General features: G+C 34.3%; 2 protein-coding genes across 2 annotated transcripts; both read right to left on the bottom strand.

The window, feature by feature from the left end:
* Positions 1-679: 679 nt before the first annotated feature.
* On the bottom strand, positions 680-3,615 carry LOC110684367 (high affinity nitrate transporter 2.4-like). The gene is made up of 3 exons (XM_021860820.1): positions 2,707-3,615; positions 2,398-2,513; positions 680-1,576 (listed from the first exon to the last, which is right to left on the bottom strand). The coding sequence occupies exons 1-3, from the start codon at positions 3,508-3,510 to the stop codon at positions 931-933; spliced, it is 1,566 nt and encodes a 521-aa protein (XP_021716512.1). The 5' UTR covers positions 3,511-3,615; the 3' UTR covers positions 680-930.
* A 3,430-nt stretch (positions 3,616-7,045) lies between these two features.
* On the bottom strand, positions 7,046-10,006 carry LOC110684366 (high-affinity nitrate transporter 2.1-like). Its single transcript, XM_021860819.1, has 3 exons — positions 9,119-10,006; positions 8,901-9,016; positions 7,046-7,955 (listed from the first exon to the last, which is right to left on the bottom strand). Exons 1-3 carry the CDS (start codon positions 9,917-9,919, stop codon positions 7,292-7,294), a joined length of 1,581 nt encoding a protein of 526 aa, XP_021716511.1. The 5' UTR covers positions 9,920-10,006; the 3' UTR covers positions 7,046-7,291.
* Between the last annotated feature and the right edge of the window lie 5,712 nt (positions 10,007-15,718).

Here is a 15,718-nt window from a genome sequence, read left to right as displayed (position 1 = left end):
ACTGAATTGAATTGAACTGATTGGAGCTGAACTGAACTGAACAGAAATTAAGCTGCACACCAGGCCATTAGTTACAATACCAGTACTTTTCATACATTCTTAGAAAATTTTGGTTTAATGCAAAATAATAATAATAATAATAATAATAATAATAATAAAGCATCCAAAAAAATATCTTAGGTAACCGTTGTAGCCTATAATTTCAAAAGATGGTTTAGTTAACGAATTTTTTTTAAAAAAATCACCTTTTATAAGCAATTTTTTGCAATAAATCACCTTATAATTTTTTTTTTTGCAAAAAAAATACATTAATCAAATTTTTTTTTCAAAACCATACCTTAATGCCGGAAAAATGGGGGGAAACCCTATTTTCCGGCGTTGACTACCCCAACCCCACCCACGAAACATCCCCCTACCCAGCTCAATTAACGAAATAACCTCCTACTTTGCTCTAGCCACGAAACCGCCTCCCCTCCTCATCCCCACCAACGAAATCAAACTCCCTTCTTTCCACCACCTCGTGAAATCTTGATTTAGGGTGGTTCGAGTGTTAAATAATGGTTGGGAGAGTGCGGCTAGGGGTGCCGGCGCTAACAATAGAGGGGAGAAGGATGGGACAAATTAAAAAAATAGTGCAAAATCGAGGCTAAATTGAATTTAAAGATGGCAAGAACTGTTGTAGATACAAATCGAAGTAATAGTATACATATATGTAAGTTAACAAGTTATTGCAAGCAAAATTCACTTGCTACAAGGTTATTATCTCCATAACTCTTGAGCCAAAAATCCAGAAGTATGATATATATATGAAAAAAGAAACCAAACATAAAAAAGAAACAAAGAACTTCCAATAATTTACTATAGGAGTTCATCATAATCTCATATCATTGTTGTTTAAGCCAAAAGCAAATAAAATACGAAAGTAACTTATTAAATATTGTTAGGGTTGGGACTTGGTGTAGCAGACTTCCTTCCACGCTCAGATCGGGAACTTTCAGCAAATTTGACACTCCCTTCATGCATTCCCTTACTCTTCTCTTTTTCGTCGTACTCGGAAACATAGTAGGCCTCTTCATTAGCACTCTTAGAAGGCGGAAAGAACATACTACCCCATTGCGGAAAATGCACCAATGCCACGGGCAAGGTGCACGCAATTGTCATGACTCCCATGTACATAAGACCTTCATGTGTGCTAAAATTGTCCATAGTGAAGAAAATAAATTGTGTCAATCCGGATCCAATGTTGCCTCCTGCACCCGTGAGCCCCGAGATGATCCCTAGGGACCGTCGAGAGATGAAGGGGACGACCCCATAGGTAGCCCCACACGCGGCTTGAGCCCCTAGTGAGAAAAGGACTAGTGCTACGATGGCAGTGGGTAGGGTTGTGGCTAAGCCTAGCCACACGCAGAAGAGACCACCCAAGGTCTGGAAGGTCCAAAGGGTCCAAAGTCGGCCTCTCATACCGAAGTAACGTGCACTGTAGTCGGAAGCTAGCCCTCCCAAGGGGCGGGAAAATAAGTTAGCCATTCCAAAACTGGCTGCGATGATTCCTGCTGTGTGCAACTTGAGGTTGAATCTGTCAAATTGTACCATTATTATGTAAGAACGATTATAAAACATTTAGCTTTTTCGGTATTACATTCACTAAACAGTTAATAATTATTAACAATTATTTATCAAATACTTTTATACAACCAATTATATTTACAGTCAATCTATTTAATATAACTAGCTAATCAAACTAGTTAATAAAGCATTGTATTAATCAGCTACCCGCTAACTGCTAAACAAGACTTGTAGACAAGCCAACCTTTAAAACTTTGGTTTAATTTAATAAGTACATATGGTCACATATTAGAAACACATAATGTTCAATTATCTACTAAATATTCTCCGAATCATAGCTCTAGGAAAAAGTCATACACAATTTTATCTAGCTAATGTAGACGTGTAGAATCTAAGTTCTATCTTGTAGAATATTGATCAAAAGATTCCAATGTTGAAATAATTTCATACCTTAATATAATTTAATTTAATTAAAAGAATAGGCCAATCACATTCAAGATGAAGTCAAACTAGACAAGTGGCATGGCTTGATGGGAAATTTTACATGTACTTGATGGAAAAGTAGTCCAATAATATAAATAGATGCATAGTGTATTCGTTTTCGAATAAAAAAAAAGCAAATGCTATTGTATATTCATTGTTGGAATCGTTATAATGTATACTTTCGTAATACAATTTTCCTAATTTAGATATAAATTAATGGTCAAAGTTTTGTCTCAACATGCTTGTTTGATCAAAATATAACACACTTATTAAAACATGAAGGGATAACAATTTGTTGTTATGAGTTTAGAAGCCTATACAAATAATAAAGGGAAATATGAAAACTACCTGTCAAAAAAGTATTCTGCAATGACGTTATCTGTGGTCAACTCCACACCCAAAGAGTAGCCATAGAGGAGCACAAAGACCCATGTACGGTAGTTGGAGATTGCATACCAAAGTACCTATATTAGTTATTAAGAAATAACATAAACATAATTAGTAAATACTCCATACTTTTAAGAGTATCAATGTTTTAAGTAGTTCTTACAAAAGCGAAAATTACTACGTGGGACAAACTTAGAAGGACGGTGAAAGAGAATTATATATTGAATTTACGAACTTTGCGGAGAATTTTGAGTAATTTAAGAAAATTACCTTAGAGAATTTATCTTTGGCAACCTCACCCTTCTTTTGTAAAGCACCAAGATTACCATCAGGCAAGTCTTGACCAAGGGTAAGTACCAAAATACCCATAATAATATGTAACATTCCTGGTATAAAGAAAGCAATCCTCCATGCTACAAATGGTGTAGCTCCTGTACGCCGGATGATCTCGAAAAACAAAGGCATAAGAAGTTGGGTTGCACCCCCTCCCACATTCCCCCACCCTGCCGCCGTTCCATTAACCAACCCAATGATCCGTCCATTAAACATGGTACTCATCCAATACTGGCACGACACGAAAGTGGCTAGACAAAAACCTATCATGAACCTCACCGCCACGTATCCAGCTGCATCGTCTATAACCGACATGCAGAAGACCGTTGGGGCGGTCAACATGACTAGGAAGGCACAAGCGTACCTTGGTCCCATAAGGTCACACACGGTTCCCATGACTAGCCTAGAGAACACACTTCCTGAGACGGATGCAACCGAAGCATTACCAATATCCCTTTTAGTAAGGTCAAGGTTGTCCCTAATGATAGGAACCAAGGGGGCAGCCGCGAAAGTGGATATGTAACACGCACAAAATGATATCCAACTAAGGTGAAAAGTGGTCATGTGAGGCTTTGCCAAGGAGAATATCTTAAGCTTAGTGGCCTTGTGCTCTGTATCGACTGGCAAAGAAAACTTGGCCGTCGTGTCTATTGGGACTGTGTTGGGGGAGACCGAGAAGGCGTACGATTGTTCCCTTCCGGTGACTCCATGCATGGAGCTTCCGGGCTCACCGGTAGCCATATATGATTTTATTTTATTTTTATTTTTTTTTCAAGGGTTTGTATTTAGGGTAGTTGTTTCTATATATGTATTAGCTTACGTTGTTGGATACAAGTACTTCTTAGAGTATATATATATATATATATATATATATATATATATATATATATATATATACTCGTATAGTATGTAATGTTGACAATGTAAAAGGTGATAATGAGGCCAATGAAGATCCCAACGGGTATCATACTTAATCATTTTTTATTTGATGGAAGTTTGGAGAAAAGGGTGATTATACATTTGTACAGTTGAAGGGTTACTATTTTAAATAAAGAAATAAATATAATTATCAAAGAGTTTACAAAGTCAGAAGTTTTATTAACAATAATGAATAGAATTAATTCTTAATTGCATCAAATGTGGTATATTCCAGCTATGGGGGCCTCTAGTAAGGTCTTATTTGAGGGAATCTGACGTATAAATATCTATATAAGATGTTTTTATATACACTCGGGTGCACATAAAGATAGGTGCAGTCAAGGGTAATTTTTATAATCATTTGTTATATTTTTTTCTTCTCATTTTTAAGATTTTAGAATTAGTAAAAAAAATATCAAATGAATAGAAAATACCCTTGAGTGCACCGTACATCAGGTATGAATAAATTCTTTTATAAATAAAAAATTTAAAAGTTTTTGGTTGACATAAAAACTTTAAAAGTAGATTAATTAAGCCTATCATTTTTCCTTAAAATGGTTGCCAAAAATAATTTATACTCCTGTTTTGCAAGCATTCTAACACATAAATTTATTTTTACAATTAGTCGATTATTGATCAATCACTAGTTTGTTTATTTCTTAATAAGAAAGAAAGTAAATTTGAAATTTTATTAGAACAAAAAAGCTAATTATTGATCGATTTTCTATTCTAATATAGTACAAGTGGTACAAAGCATCAATCATGATCATAATATAATTAAGGAATGCCCTTGGACTTTTTATATGCTGAGATCATGATATGTACAACTCATGCATAGCTTGAGTAACGTACTTATCATACTAACCATTATAAGGAATACCCCCTATATATGTATATATAATATATTTTAATTAACATTATTGTAGTTGTCTTATTATTCAGCCATATGAGAGGTCACTTTGATCTAATTTTAATCATAATCCTTATGATTATAGTCATCTTCTCAATAAACTCGTTACTGGCAATGCAACTAGCTACACAATGCGTCAATGCTAGTATATATATCTCTGAGGATGTCAATTTACATCGTAATTCACAGGCAAGCCCTAGTTGGCAACCAATGTATCTCATCTCGCATCATCAATATAGGTATACCAATTGTGACATTGCACGTTTGACATGTAATTTAGGGATGGATGGATTTTTTTTTTATTTTTTTATTTTTAGGAAAATCGGATGGTGCTTTATATTATTAATTTATCCATCAAAATGTATGGAGTAACCTCACATGGACTATGATTCTCCCAAATTTGTTCTAAACCAAAAGCTAAATTTAAAAACGATGATAAGGGGATTTGAACACTCAACCTTTTCTAAGAAAGATAGTTACTTAACCACCTAAACCAATCATAAACAATGTTACAAATATGAAAATAAATGTATATAATTGATAATCACAAGATCTAATTAAAGTAGCAACCGGTGCAACGCCCGAGCTACACACTAGTTGATCATTATAAGTGGTGTTATTGATCTAATTTATACCCTTATTTACTATTTCAATTATGATGTATATATATGGTTATTAATTTAATAGGTTGATGTTTAAATTATAAAGCATTTTTTTTTTGGGTTTCAACTATTCAAATAAATGAATATTACTTCGTATAAACGAACTAATCAATTAGCCACTAGGCTTATATATGATTTATAAAAATTGAGACAGAGGATTTTAATTCGCGCTTATTGAGCAACACATAGGTTCATTGAAGAGTCAGCAGCATGTTATTAATCCTTGCTTATATGTTTATATCATCTGAAGAGACATATTCAATTTCAATAGATTTATATAGTTTCATCAATTCTTTTAAAAAATGTTTGTTGAAAAATTATTTGAATTACAGCCTTAATTCTTTCCTCTATTGGACAACTATAATTATTTTTTGATAGCCTTACTTATCCTCCAGCAAATGGTTGACCCTAATAACCCAAAACCATTGGATAATAGGGTCGGAAAATAACCGGCATTGTGCCAAAATTATATATTGAATGAAGAATCTTCTATTTTAATAGGAAAAAAAGATACTTGTATATTCTTTAATTAATTAATTAATTGCTGGTTGTTCATATGACCTAATTAATAGAGGTGATTTAATTAGTGGTGTACTTTGTATCTTTAATCAAAGTGATATATAATTACTAAGTTAATGCTCATTAAATCATGATCCTCAAGAGGGAACACCAATAACAAATAATTAACAAAAGAGAAAAAGTACGTTTAGTTAGAAATTTTAGACCGTGTCAGCTAGACTAGAAAAATTGGGAAACTTCTAGAGTTCTAGACAGTATGTACTTAAACGGAGTAATTAATACGAGTAGATTGTAATGCAGATCTCTTGGTTGTGAAATAATAAGATCCTTGTCTTCAACAAAATTAGCTATTGTACGTTATACTCTTTCCAATCCGCCCCTTTATTTAGATGTTTATTTTTAGTATTTATTTCTCACATAATAGAGAGAAATAGACATCTAATTAAAGAACGGAGGGAGTAGCTCTTAATTAACTGGTGTAGTAGCTAACTAGCTAAGAGAGCTGAACAAGGAAGTTTGTGGCAGGTTTACCTAGTGCTAAATGTTCCGTTTTAATATGAGAATTAAATTCGTGACTTTGCTTACACACCGGCTCTTGATACTATGACAATAGACCAATTCAGTCAAAAGTTTAAGCCCAAGAATCATTAAATAATAATTATAATCTATCATAGTTTCAATCTTTCGATCCATAGGTCTTGTTGATGATGGGAGCTATGTACTATTTGCTGCCAAAATTTTCTCAGTGCTACTACATAGCATTCTTTAATTGCAAGCAATTTAATTCCTTTTATTAGAATATAATGAAATGACAAATCCATTCTTATACCTTGATTAAAGGGGGTTTTACTTAATGTCAAATTAAAGCATGTACCTAAAGGGCTAAAGTGAGTACACGCTATAACATTTGATTTCAAAAAAGTACATGCAGTTTCTAAAAAACTCTATCCATAAATTTATCAAAGTTCCTGTAAATATTTAGCTAGTGAAGATACCCAAATGTCACAATAGATATAATAATTGTGGACATGACATCCTTGTTCGATTAAAAGTGAACATAATAGATCTTGTATTATTCAAACTATATCACTCTATTATTGGATTCAGTAGTAAATCAAAAGATAAAGAATAGGGAGGCCTATAAATATTTCTAACTCCAAATACAATTATCTTTATTCAATTTCTAATTGATCCAATTAAGTCCAATATAGATATTAGTAGTTGATTATTAGGTGTACTCGAAAGTCAAGCATGTTATCATGTATTGTCCAAAAAGCTAGAACTTTGAATAATATGATGATTGAATGTGACATTTTACGGGACTAATTCAACGCACAATTGTAGCTAGCTAGCTCATATATATGTATACATAATTACTGAAATTTAATATATTACAATTACAATTACAAGAGTTACCAATACTTACCAACTTATACGACTTACTAACTCATACAAAGTATAATGGATCTTGAATCCAAAAGCATAAAAAAATTAAAACAAGAGTAACAGTTTACTAAATATTGTTAGGGTTAGGACTTTGTGTAGGTGGAGTAGCAACAGAAGCCACCTTCCCACCACGCTCAGACCGGGCACTTTCAGCAAACTTGACACTCCCTTCATGCATCCCCTTTCTCTTCTCGTCGTCGTCGTACTCAGCAACATAGTAAGCCTCCTCATTAGCATTCTTAGTAGGTGGTAAGAACATACTGCCCCATTGCGGAAAATGCACCAAGGCCACGGGTAAGGTGCACGCAATAGTCATGACTCCCATGTAGGTAAGACCTTCATGTGTGCTAAAATTATCCATAGTGAAAAAAATAAATTGTGTCAATCCGGATCCAATGTTGCCTCCTGCACCCGTGAGGCCGGATATGATCCCTAGGGATCGTCGAGAAATGAAGGGGACGATCCCATAGGTTGCACCACACGCGGCTTGAGCCCCTAGTGAAAAAAGGACTAGTGCTACAATGGCAGTGGGTAGGGTCTTGGCTAAGCCTAGCCAGATGCAGAAGAGACCGCCCATGGTTTGGAAGGTCCAAAGGGTCCAAAGCCGGCCTCTCATACCGAAGTAACGTGCACTGTAGTCGGAAGCTAGCCCTCCCAAGGGGCGTGAAAATAAGTTAGCCATTCCAAAACTAGCTGCAATGATTCCTGCCGTGTGCAACTTTAGGTTGAATCTGTTCATTATTCATCATTTAGCTACAATCGTTAGGCCACGGTAAAAAATAAATAAATAAAACTAATAACATTAACTAATGTATAATAGCAATTTCAAGTATATATGTATGTTCCAATTTTATCAGAAGTCTCTGAAGTTACAGGTTTACATGTTATGTACACATCTGAAGTATTAAATATTCATTAATATTTAAATAAATAAATAAAAATTTGTCCAGTAAATCGTATATACAAAGTATTATAATAATATTATATGGAGGGGTTTTATGATCGGTACACACATGTCTTGACGATGTCACTTATATTAAGTATCAAGCTTAGCCTAATGAGCTGGAGATCGATTATTTGAGACAAGTAGAAGAATCATCTTGTTTGTCCTATTCCAAAGTTTGCAAATTATATTTAGACGTAAAAGGTATATCCGGTGACTGGAATATATTTATTAGATTCCAATAATGGTAGAAAATATAATAATACATGTTGAATTAGAAAAGGTAACATCGCATCTTAGATGAAGTCAAACAAGACAAATGGCGTGTTTGGGGTATATTATTACATGTTTCCATGTAAGTAGTACATCCATAAATGATGGAATATGTATTACAAAGTGATATTTTAACAGCATTACTCCATAAATCCGTATTATTGATTTATTTTATTTCTCTTTTTCTTTTTCTTTATTTTTTTATATCGACTTTTAGTTTCACGTAATAATTTTTAAGTGTCATCACAAATCTTATAATAATATGGTAAAAGTAGAAATATTAAACATCGGCGATATACAAGTTTATAACTGTTTAGTTGTTCATATGCAACCTTATGAAACATATTTTACATTTTTTGGTTAATTCTTAGATACTCCCATAGCATATATCAAAATAAGTATTAAAATGTTAAGTTGTAATCTATATAAAAAAAAACATTATATCATGAAAAATATATACCTGTCAAAAAAGTATTCTGCAATGACATTATCGGTGGTCAACTCTACACCCAAAGAGTAGCCATAGACGAGCACAAAGATCCATGTACGGTAGTTGGAGATTGCATACCAAAGTACCTATATATTTTAATTTAGAAATAACATACACAGTATTAATGAACATATTTCTGAATGATTAAAGTATAGCCTAAAGTTTTAGTAATCAAGAAATTAAATCACCTTAGAAAATTTATCTTTGGATACTTCACCCTTCTTTTGTAAGGCACCAAGGTTACCATCAGGCAAGTCTTGACCAAGGGTTAGCACCAAAATACCCATAATAATATGTAACATTCCTGGTAGAAAGAAGGCAATCCTCCATGCTATAAATGGTGTTGCCCCTGTTCGCCGGATGACCTCGAAAACCAAAGGCATTAGAAGTTGGGTTGCTCCACCTCCTACGTTCCCCCACCCTGCCGCGGTTCCATTTACTAATCCGATAATCCGGCCATTAAACATGGTACTCATCCAATACTGGCACGACACGAAAGTGGCTAGACAAAAACCTATCATGAACCTCACCGCCACGTATCCAGCTGCATCGTCTATAACCGACATGCAGAAGACCGTTGGGGCGGTCAACATGACTAGGAACGCACACGCGTACCTTGGTCCCATGAGGTCACACACGGTTCCCATGACTAGCCTAGAGAACACACTTCCTGAGACGGATGCAACCGAAGCATTACCAATGTCTCTTTTTGTTAGGTCAAGGTTGTCCCTAATAATAGGGACTAAGGGGGCAGCCGCGAAAGTGGATATGTAACACGCACAAAATGATATCCAACTCAGGTGGAAGGTAGTCATGTGGGGTTTTGCCAAGGAGAAAATCTTAAGTTTAGTGGCCTTGTGCTCTGTATCGACTGGCAAAGCAAACTTTGCCGTCGGATCTATAGGGACCGTGGAGGGGGAGACCGAGAAGGCGAACGATTGTTCCCTTCCGGTGACTCCATGCATGGAGCTACCAGGCTCACCGGCCATGTTTTTTGTTTTGTGTTTTAGGGATTTTTAAAAAACTAAATGTTGTACATACACTAGTCCAAGAAGAAAAAAGTTGTATTAGGCTTGTTGTTGTATTACGTTGTTGTAAACGTGAATATTTATAGTAAGGTAACGTTGACATTACAAAAGTTGATAATAAAGCCAGTGAAGATCCATACAAGTACATTACGTAATCATATGATATATAATTAAAAAAGGGTGTTGGTGGGTTAATATTCAGAAATAAATAAATTATTAAAAGAGTTTACAAAGTAAAGATTCTTATATATTATTAACAAAATTAATAATTATACCGTATATAAGTGAATCCACTTCGCCGCATCTTGAATATACGAGTATTGGAGGGCTTATCAAATGAACCAAAAGATAAGTGCCTTTTCTGGGGCCCTTCCAGCTAATTACTATAATTAGTTTATTGGTGTTAATTTAATGAGTATTCTGTAAGAAATTACATTCGTTAACCATAAGATATATAATATTTTTTTTTTATAACACTACTTGACCTAATAATGTATTAAGTCTCTGAATTACTAGATCCGTAGAAACTTCTTTTCATTTTTTTAATCATGTGTACATGATCAATAATGTAGAGATTAAAGCACAATAAATCTACAAGATCTCTCCCATTTGAAAAATTATGACATATATACAATGTTATTTTTCTACACTCGGCTTTTCAAAATAATTGGCACACATTGATTGTTTTCACTGTTCTTAGGTTAATTTTGATGGAAGTTTTAACTAACATATTAAAAAAAAATTACTAACATATATATATATATATATATATATATATATATATATATATATATATATATATATATTAAAAAAAAAAGGTCAAATTAGTTAGTGTGTTAGCAATTTTTTTTAATTTTTTTTACAGAAAGAAGACATTATCATTAATAAATAGTCATACGGCATGTACAATAATAAAGATTTATAAACCACGGATCTGGAGTAAATAATATAACTTTTACAATCAAAATCATAACTATTTTGCATATCGGGCATAGCTCACACTCCACCGCTTCAAACTTGACGCGAGCAATGATTTTCAATATATTTGCATCTTTCCAAATAGAGATATTTGCAATCTGCGCTAATGTTTTGATCATAGAGTTGATGACGAACCCTAAACCCATATGAATCCAAGTTACTGTGTTAGCAAATTTGTTAAATGTGTTAGGAAACATACTTAAAAAGTGTAGATGTATTTTTTATTTTAAATAAAAGTGTAGATTTGTTAGCGGACACTTTGTACGGCTGTACCATTAGAGATTCTACGGAAAACTGGGCAATTCTTCTTTTATTTTTATTTTTTTTAAAATCAACTTGGAGCTGTATAACTTTAAAACAAAAGGAGAGTATTAAAAAAAAAGAAATGTAAATATGAGAAAGTAGGTTATATAAATACTATCCCCGATTTTTTTTAATTGTAACTTTGGACTATTATTTGAGAGATATAAAAATATTTCGAAGTTGCAACTAAAAAAAATCGGAAGTAGTATGATTATTATTTGGCAAGAATGCATTGTACTATATTTTGAAATTTGTTGCACAACTAAAGAAGGTTGATTGGTTGAATATCATTTACTCCCTCCATTTTTTAAACACTTGCTCCATTTCTATTTTTTACACTATTTATTTGTCCTACTTTGACTAATGTTTTACATAAGAAAAAATATAATCTTGTGGGTACTTGTTGGAATTATCTCAATGAATAGATTATTAATTTTCAATTGTTAGAATTCATACTTATTGATAATTAAATATATTAGTGATCAAATATTAGCATCGGCATGCGTGTCCAAGAGAAATGAAGCAAATATTTAAAAACGGAGGGAGTAGTATTAAAGTAATACTGGTATAAGTCACAAAAAACAATAATCTTAAAAAACACTCAATTATTATTGCAAAATTTGTATGTTTATTAATCATTAATTAAATTTCATTTCTAAATATTAAAGATAGATTGGCAAATTAGATTATACTAGAGCTGTCAATTCGGGTAAACGGGTCGAGTTTTGGTCAATTCGGATTAATTCCATAACCTATGCGGGTTGGGTTTAGGTTGGATCATTCTCGAGTCAAGTCACGTCGGGTCATACTACTTATCGGGTTTGGTTCGGGTTTAGGTCGGGTTAATAACAGGTCGGGTTACATTCGGGTCTGGTTACAATCCAGTCGGGTTTAATTCGGGTTTTCGCGGGTTAAAACGGGTTAGGGTAATTCTCGGGTTCATTCAAGTCAATAATTTACGGGTTAGAATCAGGTCGGGTTTGAGTCGGGTTTAGTTTAAGTCAATAATTTGCGGGTTATAATCAGGTCGGGTCATTATCGGGTTCAAGTCGAGTTCGGTTCAAGTCAATAATTTGCAGGTTATTATCATGTTGGGTAATTTCCAAGTCGGGTCATTCTCGGATTCAAGTCGAGTTATGTTCAAGTCAATAATTTGCAGGTTACAATCAGGTCGGGTCATTTTCAAGTCAGGTCATATTCGGGTTCCACTAACTATAAATAAATAGTTATCATTTTTATCAAGCTAATTATTTCCTTTGACTATAATATATATGGCAATATACTAGGGAATATAGTCTATAATTTAGGAAGATAATTATCTCCTTTGACCATACAACAAATATATACTATATTTAACCCTTAAATTTGAGGATGATGCTCCTTTCTTTTGCTGGCCTGGATCGACTTGGTCTCCCTAGACAAAACGCTTTGATCAACAATAATAAACTGGTCTAAATTGTATTTAAGGTGATTTGAAATCGAGTGTGGAATAATTTGGGTTGAATTTAGGTCGGGTCAATAACAAGTCGTGTTAATTTCGAGTCGAGTTAGTAACAGATTGGGTTGAAGTTTTGGGTCGGGTAAGTAATATGCCTGGTGAAATTCGGGTCGGGTCAATAATAAGTCGGGTTTAATTTGGGTCAGGTCAATAACAAGTCTAGTTGATTTCGGGTCAGGTTTGTAACGGGTTGGGTTAATTTCGGGTCGGGTTAGAAGCGGGTCAGGTTGAATTCAGGTCAGGTTAGTAACAAGTCGGGTTAAATTCAGGTGTAAAGGCAAATTGAATGGTTCCACCCACCAAATTGGAATCCCGGAGGCTATTAGGGACCATGATAAAAATTTCTGAAATTTTTATTCCGGGTGAAAAAAAGTCAAAATTTTCCAAAATTGAAGGCTAATGTCCATGCTTTTTTAGAAATTTTGGAGGTTTCGGGGCTTGGTGTCGCAAAATCATGAGATTTTAGGGAATACATCTGGGGGTCATAAGATGCCATTTGGAACCATATATGATCATTATATGTTGTCATAGATGTTCGTGGTAGGCTTGAATTAATGAAATCGGTGCAAGTTGTAAACCGGTATGGTCGTTTAAAAGCAAATTGGATGGTTCCACCCACCCAATTGGACCCCCGGAGGGTATTAGGGACCATGGTAAATATTACGGCAATTTTTTTTTCCAGACGAAAAAAAGTCAAAAAATTCTAAAATTGAATGCTAAAATCCACGCTTTTTTCAGAAATTTTGAAGGTTTCGAGGCCCGGTGTCGAAAAGCCTTGAAATTTTAGGGGATACATCTCGAAGTCATATAATGCTGTTTGGAACCATATATGATCATTATATGTTGTCATAAATGTTCATGGTAGGCTTAATTTAATGAAATCGAAAAAGTTGTAAACCGGTAAATTGGCCTATTAAAGGCAAATTGGATGGTTACACCCACCCAATTGGACTCCTGGAGAATATTAGGGACCATGGTAAACATTTAGGCAATTTTTATTTCCAGGCGAAAAAAGTCAAAAAATACCAAAATTGAAGGTTTATCCACTCTTTTTGAGAAATTTGCAGGTTTTGAGGCCCGGTGTGGAAAAGCCTTGATATTTTAGAGAATAAATCTCACGGTAATATAATGTCGTTTGGAACCATATATGATCATTATATGTTGTCATAAATGTTCGTGGTAGGCTTGAGTTATTGAAATCGATGCATGTTGTAAATCGGTAAATTGGTCGTTTGAAAGAGAATTGGATGGTTCCACCCACCCAATTGGACTCCCGGAGGGTATTAGGGACCATGGTAAACATTTCAGCAATTTTTATTTACGGGCGAAAAAAAGTCAAAAAATTCCAAAACTGAAGACTAATCCACGATTTTTGAGAAATTTTGGAGGTTTCGGAGCCCAGTGTCAAAAATTCTTGAGATTTTAGGGGATACATATCGGGGTCATTTAATGCCGTTTGGAACCATATATGATCATTATATGTTGTCATAAATGTTCGTGGTAGGCTTTAGTTAATGAAATCGAAGAAGTTGTAAACCGATAAATTGGCCGTTTAAAGGCAAATTGGATGTTTCCACCCACCCAATTGAACTCCTGGAGGATATTAGGGACCATGGTAAACACGTTGGCAATTTTTATTTTCGAGTGAAAAAAGTAAAAAAAAAATTCAAAAATTGAAGATTAATATATATCCACACATTTTGCAAAATTTTGAAGATTTCGGGGCTCGGTGTTGAAAAGTCTTGAAATTTTAGAGAATACATATCGGGGTCATATAATTCCGTTTGGAACCATATATGATCATTATATGTTGTCATAAATGTTCGTGGTAGGCTCGTGTTAATAAAATTGGTGCAAGTTGTAAATCGGTAAATTTGCCATTTAAAGGCAAATTGGATGGTTCCACCAACATAATGGGACTCCCGGAGGAAATTAAGGACCATGGTAAATATTTCGGCAATTTTTATTTTCGCGCGAAAAAAAGTCAAAAAATTCCAAAATTAAAGGCATATCCACGCTTTTTGAGAAATTTTGGAGGTTTCGAGCCCCGTTGTCGAAAAGTCTTGTGATTGTAAGGGTTATATCTCAGGGGCATATAATTCCGTTTGGAACCATATATGATCATTATATGTTGTCATAAATATTCGTAGTAGGCTTGAATTTCCTTTGACTATAATATATATGGCAATATATTAGGAAACTATAGTCTATAATTTAGGAAGATAATTATCTCATTTGACCATACAATAAATATATATACTACTACCTCCGTTAATAGTTATCTGCAACTTTGGGGTATTATTTGTGAGAGATAAAATATTCCAAAGTTGCAGATAACTATTAACGGATGTAGTATATTTAATTCTTAAATTTGAAGATGATGCTCCTTTCTTTTGCTTTTGGCCTGGACCGACTTGGTTTCCCTAGACAAAATGCTTTGATCAACAATAATAAGGTGGTCTAAATTGCATTTAAGGTGATTTGAAATCGGGTCGGGAACAATTTGGGTTGAATTTAGGTCGGGTCAATAACATGTCGTGTTGATTTCGAGTCGGGTTAGTAACCAATCGGGTTGAATTTTTTGGTCGGGTTAGTAATAGGTCTGGTAAAATTCGGGTCGGGTCAATAAAAAGTCGGGTTGAATTTGGGTCAGGTTAATTTCAAGTCGGGTTGATTTCGGGTCGGGTTGTAACAGGTTGGGTTAAATTCGGGTCGGGTTAGAAACGGGTCGGTTTGAATTCAGGTCAGGTTAGTAACAAGTCGGATTAAATTCAGGTTTTGACGGGTTAAAACGGGTTTGGGTCAATTTCGGTTCAAGTCGGGTTTAGTTCAGGTCAATAATTTACGGGTTACATTCGGGTCGGGGCTTCTCCAGGTCAGTTCATGTTCGGGTTCGGTTCTCACATACTCGGGTCAACTCGGGTCTAGGTTTGGTTTCAAATCGGATTTGGGTCACCATTTTTTCATTTTAAGATAGTTCG

Source organism: Chenopodium quinoa, unplaced genomic scaffold (assembly GCF_001683475.1).
Source record: "Chenopodium quinoa cultivar QQ74 unplaced genomic scaffold, ASM168347v1, whole genome shotgun sequence".
Lineage (NCBI taxonomy): Eukaryota > Viridiplantae > Streptophyta > Magnoliopsida > Caryophyllales > Amaranthaceae > Chenopodium > Chenopodium quinoa.
This window is presented reverse-complemented; position numbering and strand designations above follow the sequence as displayed.